Source organism: Podarcis pityusensis, assembly GCF_964106645.2.
Source record: "Podarcis pityusensis genome assembly, chromosome: 12".
Lineage (NCBI taxonomy): Eukaryota > Metazoa > Chordata > Lepidosauria > Squamata > Lacertidae > Podarcis > Podarcis pityusensis.
Window position 1 is genome coordinate 50927703 of NC_138037.1, and position 11849 is coordinate 50939551.

Genomic DNA, 11849 nt, shown 5'->3' on the forward strand with positions numbered 1-11849 from the left:
GAGGAAAGCTACAAATCCCACTAGCAAAGAGGAATAATGTTTGCTCAGTCCAAGAATGTGCACAAGGTTTGAGATGTTCCGTGTGTGTGTGTACACGAGCCTGTTCCCATGCTTGCATGCAACATATGAGCAAAACATAAGCTGAAATAATTTAGTTGACATGAATGGCTTTGTGGATAGTAAGAGGCATACCAAGTAGTAAGACTTCAATAAATATATATCACATAAGAGGTGGTTGTGGAGCTGTGTGTAGATGGATGACTGTTTCCGAAGCAGCTTCCCTAAAGATTTAGTAGCACTCTTTGTTGCTGAAGCAGTATGGCAAAACCCATGGGAATGTTAGCAGTGCCTACCAGCAGAATAGCAAATGCAATGAATGAGAATTTCTGAGCCTTAGGAGCTTACACACTGTAGAACAAAAAGAAAGTTCACCTGCCCATTGGGGTCTTGGAAGCTTTCATCTCTCTTGCAAGCTTGTTAAAGCATATGGTTTTCCCACTGTGGGATATAGAGGTCAAGGCAAGCTCTGATACAAGCAATTTGTTTTTGTTGTGCTCAGAAAAGGTCTGCTTAGGAGTAGAGCAATATTGATGATTTCTAGAGCAATTGGCTGAAGCAAAATGTCAGGATAGCATCCTTAAAGCACGAGGGAGTGTGTATCTTTTCTTCTTCATGGCTATGGTAAGGGAGCAATATGAAGTTAAAATGGCTCTAAGGCAGTGGAGGGGGGTGAGCTCACCTAAAATTAGATTACAATCTGACAGCAATAAATCATTTTGCAAGAAGTACGAGCACTCGTGTGTATGTACTTTTGGAGAATACAGCTAGGCTGTTAAAAAAGTGAGACACATTTCCAGAATACTCTGTTTCCCAAAATATTTGTCATAGGAGCACCTTGTTTAAATTATTACTCAATGAAAAGCTTTGTTATACAACTTCATTCAGTTTTCTAGACTCTGATTTAGTTCATTTCATCAGCAGCATTGTAATTAAAATAATCTGCATTATCCATAGTCAATGGAAGATTTGTTTATTTTTAATCTGCCCATTGGTTAGCAGGGACTTTATCAGGCTTGCAGTTAGTATGCAGCACACTTGTTTTAGCATTATTGCACAGACTTGGAGTCTAGCAAAAACTAAATGGATGGGGCTACAGAGGAAGGGTCTCCAAGTATTTTCCCCATGCAAATCAAGTCATGGCATGAGTAGGAAATTGAATAGTGTTGACCATATGGAGCAGAGGTAAAAAACCTTTCCTTTCCAAGCACCTTTCCCTTCCATGTGCTTCATATGCTGAGTGGGGCAGCAGCAAAAGTGGACAGCGCAATAAAATGTGGGTTTTACCTGTGTAAAGGTAAAGGTAAAGGGACCCCTGACCATTAGGTTCAATCATGACCGACTCTGGGGTTGCGGTGCTCATCTCGCTTTATTGGCCGAGGGAGCCGGCATAAAGCTTCCGGGTCATGTGGCCAGCATGACTAAGTCGCTTCTGACGAACCAGAGCAGCGCATGGAAACACCGTTTACCTTCCCGCTGGAGCAGTAACTATTTATCCACTTGCACTTTGACGTGCTTTCGAACTGCTAGGCTGCCAGGAGCAGGGACCAAGCAATGGGAGCTCACCCCGTCACGGGGATTCGAACCGCAGACCTTCTGATCGGCAAGTCCTAGGCTCTGTGGTTTAATCCACAGCGCCACCCAGATCCCTGTGTACTGGAGGCCAATTTCTAATTTCACACATGCCTCCCTATCCTCCATCCAAGCAGGTGAGGCATTATCAGAGTTTCAGAGCGCATTTAACTGAGTTAACTCCAGCTGACTTAGACAGAAGAATTCTGCCACTGCTTATGTCTTAAACCCACTGGCATTTAAAGGATCCATCTTTGGCCAACCCATGCGCTGCATTTTTCGTCATTAGCTCAGTTAGTGTGCATGTGTAGTATTAATAACACATCCGTTTCCCTGCTAACATTTCTATTTCAAAAATCAGAACTAAAAAATGTGTCTGGTCTTAGATTAACTTTTTGGTAAGGGTGCTTTCCCCCGCAGATGAGGCCTTGCTCTGTGTCTGGCCATTTATTTATTCTATTTATTTCTGAAATGTGAACCCTGTACCTTCAATGCCAGCTTGCCATTCGCTGGGCAACCTACAAACAAAATACAAAAGTTTGTTCTGTATTATGACTGTAACATTCTCCCAAAGCTTCTCACCTTTCCCTTGGGGTGCTTCCACACAAAAACCCATGCGCCCACGTGGGAAGGCATTTTGGTCTTGAGCAGCCATTTTAGCAGCTTGATTTTTTACTTGGAAAATTTTTAATTGTGTGGCTGTGCTGGCTCTTATTTTATGTTTGTCATAAGTCATTCATGTTTTTCTCATACATTGCTTTTTAATCCTTTGTTAGTTAAATCAATTTACTAAGAAACCTAACTTTAACATTCATATGTAAACAAAAATTAAGGACAGGCAAGAATATTCAATACAAATTTTTAACTAAAGGGTTATGATAACAGGAAATGCTCTTATATAATTTTACATGGAAGATAAGAGATGAAACTTCTGATCTCCCCGATTCAAATATCTCAATTCCTATGATGAATTTATTGTGACAATTACATGTGGTGTTGACTTTCTGCAGTAATCCCTTGAACTGTGGCACTCATCTTGGTTTCCCTGCATGTTGGTTACTTGATTTGACCACATCTCCCCAACATATTCTGTTTGAGGAATAGCATCTAGTTGAGCAAATAAATCTGTCAAGCAATGCCAGGTTTCTTGACCAGAAAAGATAAAAACAATCTTGCATTCTTGTCAGGCTGCACTGTACAAATTGCATTTCTGCCACTATCAGTATTTTATTTTTGAACTTTGACTTTTCCTTGTGAGTAGTTCAAAACCATCGGAGTCTGGCTTTTCTGGCTGCATGATAAAAATGAGTCTCTCTTCCCTCCCCAGCCCCCTCCAACTCCACAAATAGATGAAATCAGCCCTGGGACATGATTTAGCAGCACTTGTCTTCAAAACGTTTTCCGAATCTAAACTTTGAAGCTCTTCAGTATACCCCTTTGTAGTAGGCAATTGGTCTTGTGTTCACCTTCCCAGATGAAGAAACCAGAGACGGATGAGTCATTTAACTTCTCTGGTACAAATAGCTTCACAGTGTGATAGAATTGTATGTTTACACCTTCTGGTTATGTTATGTCGAAAGGAGACAAGTGGCAGGCTGGGATAGTTTTGCCTGCATGCCTTAGTGGGGAAGTCTATGAATAGTGAGAATTACAGAGTGTGGGCCCAAGCCCTAGACTGATTGCTGAAAGGATAGGCTGGGGTTGTAGGTGCAGGCCAAGTCTGCAGAATAAAATTAAGTTACCTGGTGCAGTGGAAAACTCTGGCCCAGCTGGGGCTTGATTGCCCAGATTAGGAGCCCTAATTGGCACAGGTGATGGTTGTGGAGACACCCAGCTCCACCTGGTTGAGACAGGTACAAATGGTGCAGAGCAAAATAGTCAAGTGGGAAGATGGACCAAACACTCGATCTGGTGCTGTATGTGGATGAAGATGGTCTGGTGGGTAAATTGTGACCTCCTGTTGCTCAGTCCCTGCTCCTGCCAACCTAGGAGTTCGAAAGCGCGTCAAAGTGCACGTAGATAAATAGGTACCACTCCGGTGGGAAGGTAAACGGCGTTTCCGTGCGCTGCTCTGGTTCACCAGAAGCGGCTTAGTCATGCTGGCCACATGACCCGGAAGCTGTACGCCAGCTCCCTCAGCCAATAAAGCGAGATGAGCGCCGCAACCCCAGAGTCGGTCAGGACTGGACCTAACAGTCAGGGGTCCCTTTACCCTTTACCTTTACCTATCACTGTTTTGTAGGATGAATTGTAGCGGCATGAACCAGAACCAGCATGAGTGTGTAGATTACAGCTACTCAGAGAGTCACAAGCTCAGGGCAGAATCGGGCTGCTGTAAAGGAGGGTGGGGCAGGAAGCAAATTTGATTCACTACTAGGGGAATGAGAGGAGGTGGAAGGAGCAAGATTGACCATCCATCTATTAGTTCATGCAAGCCGTCACCTCATACTGAATAGCTGCTGAGTGCCAGTCTATTCAGAAGTTACTCGCTGAGGTCCCTGGTGAGGCTTGTGACACTCTCCTTACTGCACTGGGATGCTGTTAGCCCACAATGATGCAAAGGCCAGCAGCTTGTCGCTTCTGCTTGTAATGGTTGGATTGTGTCCAAAATAACTAAATCTTACAGAATCTGCTTTAGATCATTATTGAAAACAATCTACTGAACATAGAAAGACTTAATGGTATTATACTCTATTGGTTGAACCACAGCCTAGAAGAGTTAAGGTGTTCAGGAAGATTAACACAGAAATTTAGAAGCAGAAAATTCTGGCATTTTAATTCATTGCTGTGTTCCTATGACCTAAGGTAGGTTATTCTTATTCAAATGTGCCTGTGTTACTCAAACACATTATCTTTCTCCTTTTAAAATAATCTCTGCTTTTTCCTGAGAACAGAGAACAATTGACTGCATACAATAGCATCTCTGTCAATAGGCTGCAATTACCTGAGGCAGATACATATTTAAAATATACATAGTTCCTTCCATGACAGGCATTTGCGCGCATTCTACAAACGCCAAACGTTTTTCCTCACATGAAGGGCAATATATCTGTCTTAATAATGTACAGTTAGCATTTATAGCCGCTGCTCAGGGGGTGGAAGATTATTGCCTTGATACTCTTATTCATAAACAAGCTTTCAAAGAGGCAAAAGATGTATTTTAATGAATGGGCTTAACTAAAATGACAGAAACAAAGTGACAACAAGATCCTTAGTTTAAGAATTTGCATGTCTATATAACTGAAGTGCTTATAGTCTGATTCTACTAAGCTTTAAAAATGTGTGTGTGTGTGTGTGTGTGTGTGTGTGTGTGTGTCTACATGCTGATCACCAGTGCTTAATTACTGCAATGAGGCAGGCCTTGTCTAATCCCAGATATAGAAACCTTGATTTGCTTATTCCGTGGTGAAAGGAAGACACTTCAAATACTTTCCCAAACCATTCTCTAATTTTGCAATTAAACTATATGGCAAAAAGATGAAACTCGCATTATTGTTTCAGACCCTGAAGAGGAAAGAAAAGGCACCACCATGTATTTGGCACTGTGACATTACTTCCAAGAATAAATTCTAGATATGTCACCCCCCCAAAAAATAGGCATTTTTCACAATTCCTCTAAGGTTGTGGATTTCTGTTTCTTAAACTCAGACGTGTGTTGTTGTTGTTCATTACACTTTTATGTACTATAGCTTATTCCATTACTGCACAGGCTGTACAAGCTTTGGACAAAAAAGTGAAGAAGTTGCTCATATATTCATTCCTGATACATAATGCAAAGGCACTGTGAAGTTGGAACTGCATCTAGCTTCTCATTTGCAGCATAATGTGGCCCACTGGGTAAATATAGACTACTATGATTTATTGAGGAAACAGGTGTGAGCACGTTAAAAGAATGGTTTGCCTCAGAGAGATGCTTGTAATTGACTAGCAAAATGGTATATGTTGCTGTTTCGAGACAAGTTGCTATTAATCAGCCGGCATTTGCTTCGTTTTCAGGAAGAAAGTAAGGAACAGACTTGGTATCCAGCCAGTGGCATTTGAATAGATATTTTAAAGAAAAAAGGAAAGGAAAGAATTGAGCCACTCTCCAATAAATTCTCCCTAGGGTGGAAACTTACAAAGGACAGAGATATGCATGAAATTCGCATATTCTAATTTATATGTACAGATGCAAATTTAGAAATAACTAGCATAATTTAAATGGAAATCCAGTACATCTTACCATAGTGGTGACCTGTATTCTTGCTAGTGATAACCTTATGCATCATGAAAATGTACCACACTAAGGCTTCAGTCCTAAACTAGGGAATAAGCAACATTTATTAGTGTGACTTCTGCACTTTAAAAATAGATTTCAAGCAATCAACAAAATCTCAACCCAGTATTAAGGCCAAGGTTACTATAGATGCATTTACCAAGTAATGTAGGTACCATAAGTAATGTAACCCAGCATGCAGTTAACCAGATGGGAAACCACTTTGCTACATTGCCAGTGTGAGGTGAATTTGTGCATATGGTTGGATTACCACATATACAGTATGCCATATAGTTATATTACAACTTGGCAAATTTCTGCTTTACACACCTATAGTTATAGAGATCAAAATCCTATGCTAAACAAGAGGAAAATTATCTGACAGAAGTGTAATGCTGATGAAATAATATCTATATGAAAATGTAGTATGGAAGAATAGCTTTCAACATGTAGTTTTGTCAATATGTGGATATATAGATATATTGGCCATGTTTGTGCAAATATATCGATCCTGGGGTGAAGCGTTTACCTTTATATTGCAACATAAATTTGGGGGGGGGGGGGAGTACCGTAAAGGGAAATGTATTTCTTTCTCATAAAACAGTTCATCTGTGAAAATCAGTTAACTTTATTCCATCGGGATTGCTTAGGGATGTGGCTTTTATTTATTTATTTTCGTGTTTAGATCCTTCCTTTTTATGCAAAACCTTGCCCTTTCTAAGGATTTGTTGCTTTATTCAAAACATAAGACTCTATAATTTGGGCGGGGGGGGGGAGAGCAATATACAATCACTGCCACCACAATATACTCAGAAATCCCACTGAAGTAAATTGCACTTACTCGCAGGTAAGTACGTATAGGATCTCAGGTCAAGTCTTGCCATTTTGCAGCTGTTTACTTACATGCCCCAAAGGCAACTAGACTCGTAAGAAAAGCTTTTTCTCTACTTTGGCTCTGTGCACTGGGTAAGAGCCTAAAAATATTCTGTATGTTTATGGAGGCAGGAAGTATCCCCTGGAACTGATTCTTAGCATTATGACTTGATTCAGAACTATTTGCTCCTAGTTTGTCACTTTGGTGTGATTACTAGTTTTGGAAAACCTTGATGGAAGCCCTTTGGAACAAGGGGCAAATTCTGTGAGCTTTATTGTGCTTAGGCAGTCCTGCATTAAGTATTGTCTCTGTATCTTCAGCATGTGGGTTCGCTTCCACTGTTGTGTATGAAAGGAGGAGCTGGGGTCATACCTTTTCAGTCATTGGATGCAAGAGTGCTGTCTAAAATCCAGCAACTTAGATTGCAGCCAGGTTTATCACCCCGATTAGAGATGTATTGAACTCTGAAATGCTTTGGGATCCTGGAGTCCAGAATGTCCAGGCTCCAGTTTGATATAAAATGGGTCTAAATTCATCATAGCGTCCAATGGTGCTGAGAACCATGGAAAATGGAGTTTGAAAGTGGATCTGGGTGGGTCCACTTGTTATTCCCTCTAAAACTGGATTCCTAACAACTCTTCAGTATAGGAGTACATTTTTGCAACAGTAGTATTAGAATATCAGTTTTAGCATACATTACTTTGAGCTGAAAGGGGAAGTGTGAAGGTTGTCAATGGTTGTTACATGAAGCTCAACAATGACTGATGAACAGTCCTATAAGACTCAGTTTAGGCTATGCTCCTCAAAAGATTTGGAGCAAATCCCCCAAAGTGATATATATTTTCCCCCAACAGTAAGAAATAATAATAGTATAATAAAGCAGTATAAATAAGAGGTGCTTCACATTGTTAAATTGTGTATTAAATGGGGGAACTGAGCAAAAGAACTAAGGGAACATTCCTCCCAGGCTTTTATGTCTAGTTGTCATTTTGAAAATATCATGGTAACAGCAGCACTGTTTTGATGCATCTATAGGAAACATGCCCTGTGTTTTGTAATTACGAATTTTTTAAAACACCTGAAAAGAGTTAAATCACTGCTGCCATCTGTTCATAAATTCACAGATCTGAAGGGTGTGTGCATGTTTCAACTATGTTTGAAAGAACTGAGGTCCCATTTGTGATTATTTTGAAAGAAAAATATGAATTTGACACACACACACACACCCTTTAATACCTGTTACAATGCCTGTGGATTTCAGATGCTGGCATCTGTACTTGTGGCCCTTCATTTTGCCCTGGGAAACCAGAAAATGCATGTCCATTTACATGCTGTACTACTGTATTTTCTTTTCTAAAAGCTGTTGTAAAGTTCATCACAATAATGGTATATTAAAGTAATTCTTTTCACGCTGCACTGAGCTTAAAATAATGCTGAATGCATCCAGTTTTCATTAGCTAGCAATAAAAAGTCTGTTAAAATTACACTTTACATGTAGTCAGTTAAATTCCTGCAAATGGATCTAAAACCTAAAAGATGCTTTGCAGCATGAAATAAATGCAGCTTGATAGCAAGCAATGTCATTGCGTATTATGTTCCTATTTACCTAATCGTTAAATTAGATCCATAAAATAATTTGACAATGGAACTGAAATGATATGAAACTATAGTTGCAATTCTGAGCATGCTTCCGTTAAGCTTAGTTGTATTTAACTATGTATACTTCCACATAATCCTATGTAATATTGAAGTATAAATCTGGCTCAGTTCTTCTCGGGATACTGTAGATGATCAGTTCCAAAATCCGCAAATGAATTATTTTGTGATCTTATACCCACTTGCCTTGTTCTTGAGTATATTAATTGGGATTTTACTATTACAGCACAATCCTATACATGTCTCATTCCATAGGATTTACATACAGAGAAGTGGGTACAGGATTGCAACCTTAGTCTTTTTTTTAAACTATGGCACATCACAATTGCCTTCGTGCATAAAGCTCAATTTGTTCGTTCTCCTGAATGGCACATCAGGGCAGATTTTCCTTTGGTGGCATTCTGTATCCTTATGCTTTTAAGATCTGATTATTGTAGTGCTTTCTTCTTTCTGGTTTCAAAGACAGGGCACCGTCTGTGACCTCAGAGGTCATGTTTAATTCCAGATGCCATTTGCAAGCGATTGTAAATGTGAAAATGTGACCATAGAGGCACAGTCGCTGTCATAATGTTATCTTCCTTTCCCGCCTTCAAAGCACAGCAAAGATTATTCTTCACTTATTCTGGATGCCACCAAATGTGAGGCATTATCATGAAAACCACATTATCGCAGTAATTTGGGGCCTTTGGGCATCTGATGTGGCAATTGCCTTCACTGGGTCCTGGTACGTCATTTATCATTGGAGTGGTCTACCCTGCTGAAATGTGCCCTTTGTGGGCAGAGACAAAGCTAATATACTTTCAAAGTGTATTTGAATTGCCTCAATAAATCACAGCTGTCAATGTCAGCATTTTGATCATTTGCGGGACAATATGTTATCTTCCTGCTTTTGGGTGCCTGTCGGGACTTTTATTTGTGCAAATTGTAATGCATCATAACATGAAATTATGCAAAGCGCATTCTGATGACTTCTTTTATTATTTCATTTTAAGATGGAAAGTTTGCTTCAGAATAAAGAAGGCCCATTTGTGGGGTTTGTTTTATAGTCGTAATTAGGGTTTTATTTTTATCAGTTGACTATAAAAGTGGTTGAAGCCTGTTTTTAATGTGTTCATTTTCATCCTCTTAAATAGTTTATGTTGCAGACTGTATTTTCATTAAGAATCTGAGGCTTATATGCATCATTCTTTGCTAGAGAAGATGCCAAGAAACATTACCCATCTTCCTACTAACTAACCCCTAACAACTCCTATGCTGTAAATTGCTACACAAACAAAATTAGTTAGTTGCGTGTCGAGGTCCCCAGGGCCACCCCAATAACCCACACATCACACAGAATTTTTGTTTAAGATTTTTGGCATAATTTTGGCCACAACTTTATTAAAATACAAATTTGTGAGTGGTTGCTTAGGCATTGGTTGCGACTATCTGCCCCCACCATGGGGGACAGACTGACATTCCGCACGATGCAAAAGTCAGAATATGGGAATACACTTGGGGGTAGCGTTGGAGCAGGGAACCTGCCCTCAGCCCTCCCCAAATGCAACCAGGAGCTCATTGCTATGGCCCGAGTCCCCTTGACAGAGTGGACAAGCAATAGTTAGCCCCCAATTCCTTTAACGGAATCCCTTGCAGCAGCAGCATTAGAGGGGCAGGCACAGCCAATCCATGCCCCTCAACCAACCAAACCATAAACCAATGCCTAACCGCGAACCTTACAAGTTGTGACGATTTGCTACGCAGTAGGCAAAAACCAAATGGCCCCAGCCAATCAGCCAGATGGACAAAATTCCTACCAGGCCCCTGCCCCAACAGACGACCCCATGATAGGCATAGCAAGGTCAAAGCGAACAACCCTATTCTAGGGAGGGAGGGACGGGCAATCCAATGCACGGGCGAAAAGAGGAAGCCCTAGCCTCGTGCAAGAAGTTTTAGCATTTCTGGCTGTCAGTCAACAAATGGCAACATTAACTTCTTCCCAACAACAAGGGAAGCCCCAATCACATCAGTGGCCAATGGTCAATTAGCCCGCCCCAACTTTGGAGTGTCCTGGTGGCCCCCACCGCAACACGTGCTCTCCTTGAAGGAGAACACGCTATACCATACAGGGAATAAAAGTGTCTTTCTCTTTCAATAAGTAGGGCATAATCTGAGAGTCTATAACACAGCCACTTTGCTAAAGATAAGCAGGTCTGGGACTGGCCAATGCCTTAATGGGAGACCATATGAGAACCTCATGGAAGTTGCCTTTTATTCTGTGGTTGAAGAAAATTGAGGTATAAATATGCTAAATCAGAGGTAGCCAACCTGATTTCCTACAGTTATTGCTCTACTCCAAGTCCCATCAGCCCCAAACAACATGGCCAGTGGTCAAGGATGATGGGAATTGTAGCTCAGCAACATCTTACGCTTGGTTACCCTGTCAACAAGCAAACAGTGCTTAACTGTGGTTAAGGAAAGAAAGCCATGCTTAAGTCAAGGCATGTGGACAAAGAGCAAATGAGCTGTTTGGGTACTAAGCATCCATTCATTATGAATATTATTGGTATCCAATTCAAGAGCTTTGCTACATTCTAGACATTTCCAATGATTAAATATTAGATTTATCTTTTCCTCTTTAAACATTACCATTGCTATATACAAAACAAAAGCCTTACTAAAATTCTTAAGGAATATTTATTTGTTCATTACTTGCAGCCTAATTTGCTTACACTTTTGCAGAAGTTTTTGCTCTAATATAGAGTGAGATATTGAAGAAACAAGCTCTAAAGAAGGCAGCTTTTGAAGTTAGGAATGATATATTTGCTAGGAATATATATCTTAACTTGAGGATTAAATTGCCATATCCTTTTGTTTTAATAAGTCACATTAATCACCAAAATAGGACAATAACTAAAACCATAAGGAACATTTTATTCTGCATATTACATTTCCTTGTCATTAGGAAAAACATTTGTTACTTTTAATTACATATTGTAGTGGTGATTTGTTGTTTGGTGGATCTTGGTGGGAGCTGATCTTTCTGCAAATGCTGTCCAAGCTTTGGATGAATTAATATAATCACATACCACCACCCTCCTAAAAAACCAAAGTGCTCTTTTGTGCGGTTAGCTATTTTAAGTGTTTTTAATATTCGTTTTTGCAGAGGAATAAATTCGTTGACTTTGTCTAAATAATCATATCTCAATAAGCCAAAATATGGACAACCCTTTTAGCCATTCACTCAGCCTCTTTCCTTCCTCCCAGGAGGTCTCCCATTAAATATAGTTTCCCATTCCATCTGATACTGATGTATCTGGAGTGCGCCAGGGAAGAGGTGGAGGCTGGACACGGCGCCTCCCAGCATCAGCTCACTGCCCTCGCCCTCCTCCGCCATGCCTAAAAAACTCTGGGAAACGGGGGGTGGGGCTGAAGGGAGCTTTGCACCACAGCGCC

General features: G+C 40.4%; 2 protein-coding genes across 34 annotated transcripts in view; one reads left to right on the forward strand and one right to left on the reverse strand.

The window, feature by feature from the left end:
• The window catches only part of ARPP21 (cAMP regulated phosphoprotein 21), a 233299-nt gene that overhangs the window by 206727 nt on the left and 14723 nt on the right, over positions 1–11849 (forward strand). The gene's annotated exons all lie outside the window — the stretch shown is intronic.
• The window catches only part of LOC308460030 (uncharacterized protein), an 86019-nt gene that overhangs the window by 6608 nt on the left and 67562 nt on the right, over positions 1–11849 (reverse strand). The window contains exon 5 of one of the 13 annotated variants that reach the window (XR_013978394.1): positions 7995–8055. The exons of 11 other annotated variants lie outside the window; for them this stretch is intronic. Coding sequence is in view for 1 of the 2 variants with exons in the window: in XM_080976069.1 (XP_080832195.1) it covers positions 5852–5930 (79 nt within the window). In the remaining variant the exon portion in view is untranslated. Of the gene's footprint in view, positions 1–5851; positions 5931–7994; positions 8056–11849 lie in introns of all 13 variants that reach the window. One more of the 13 variants, XM_080976069.1, reaches the window with a different exon arrangement.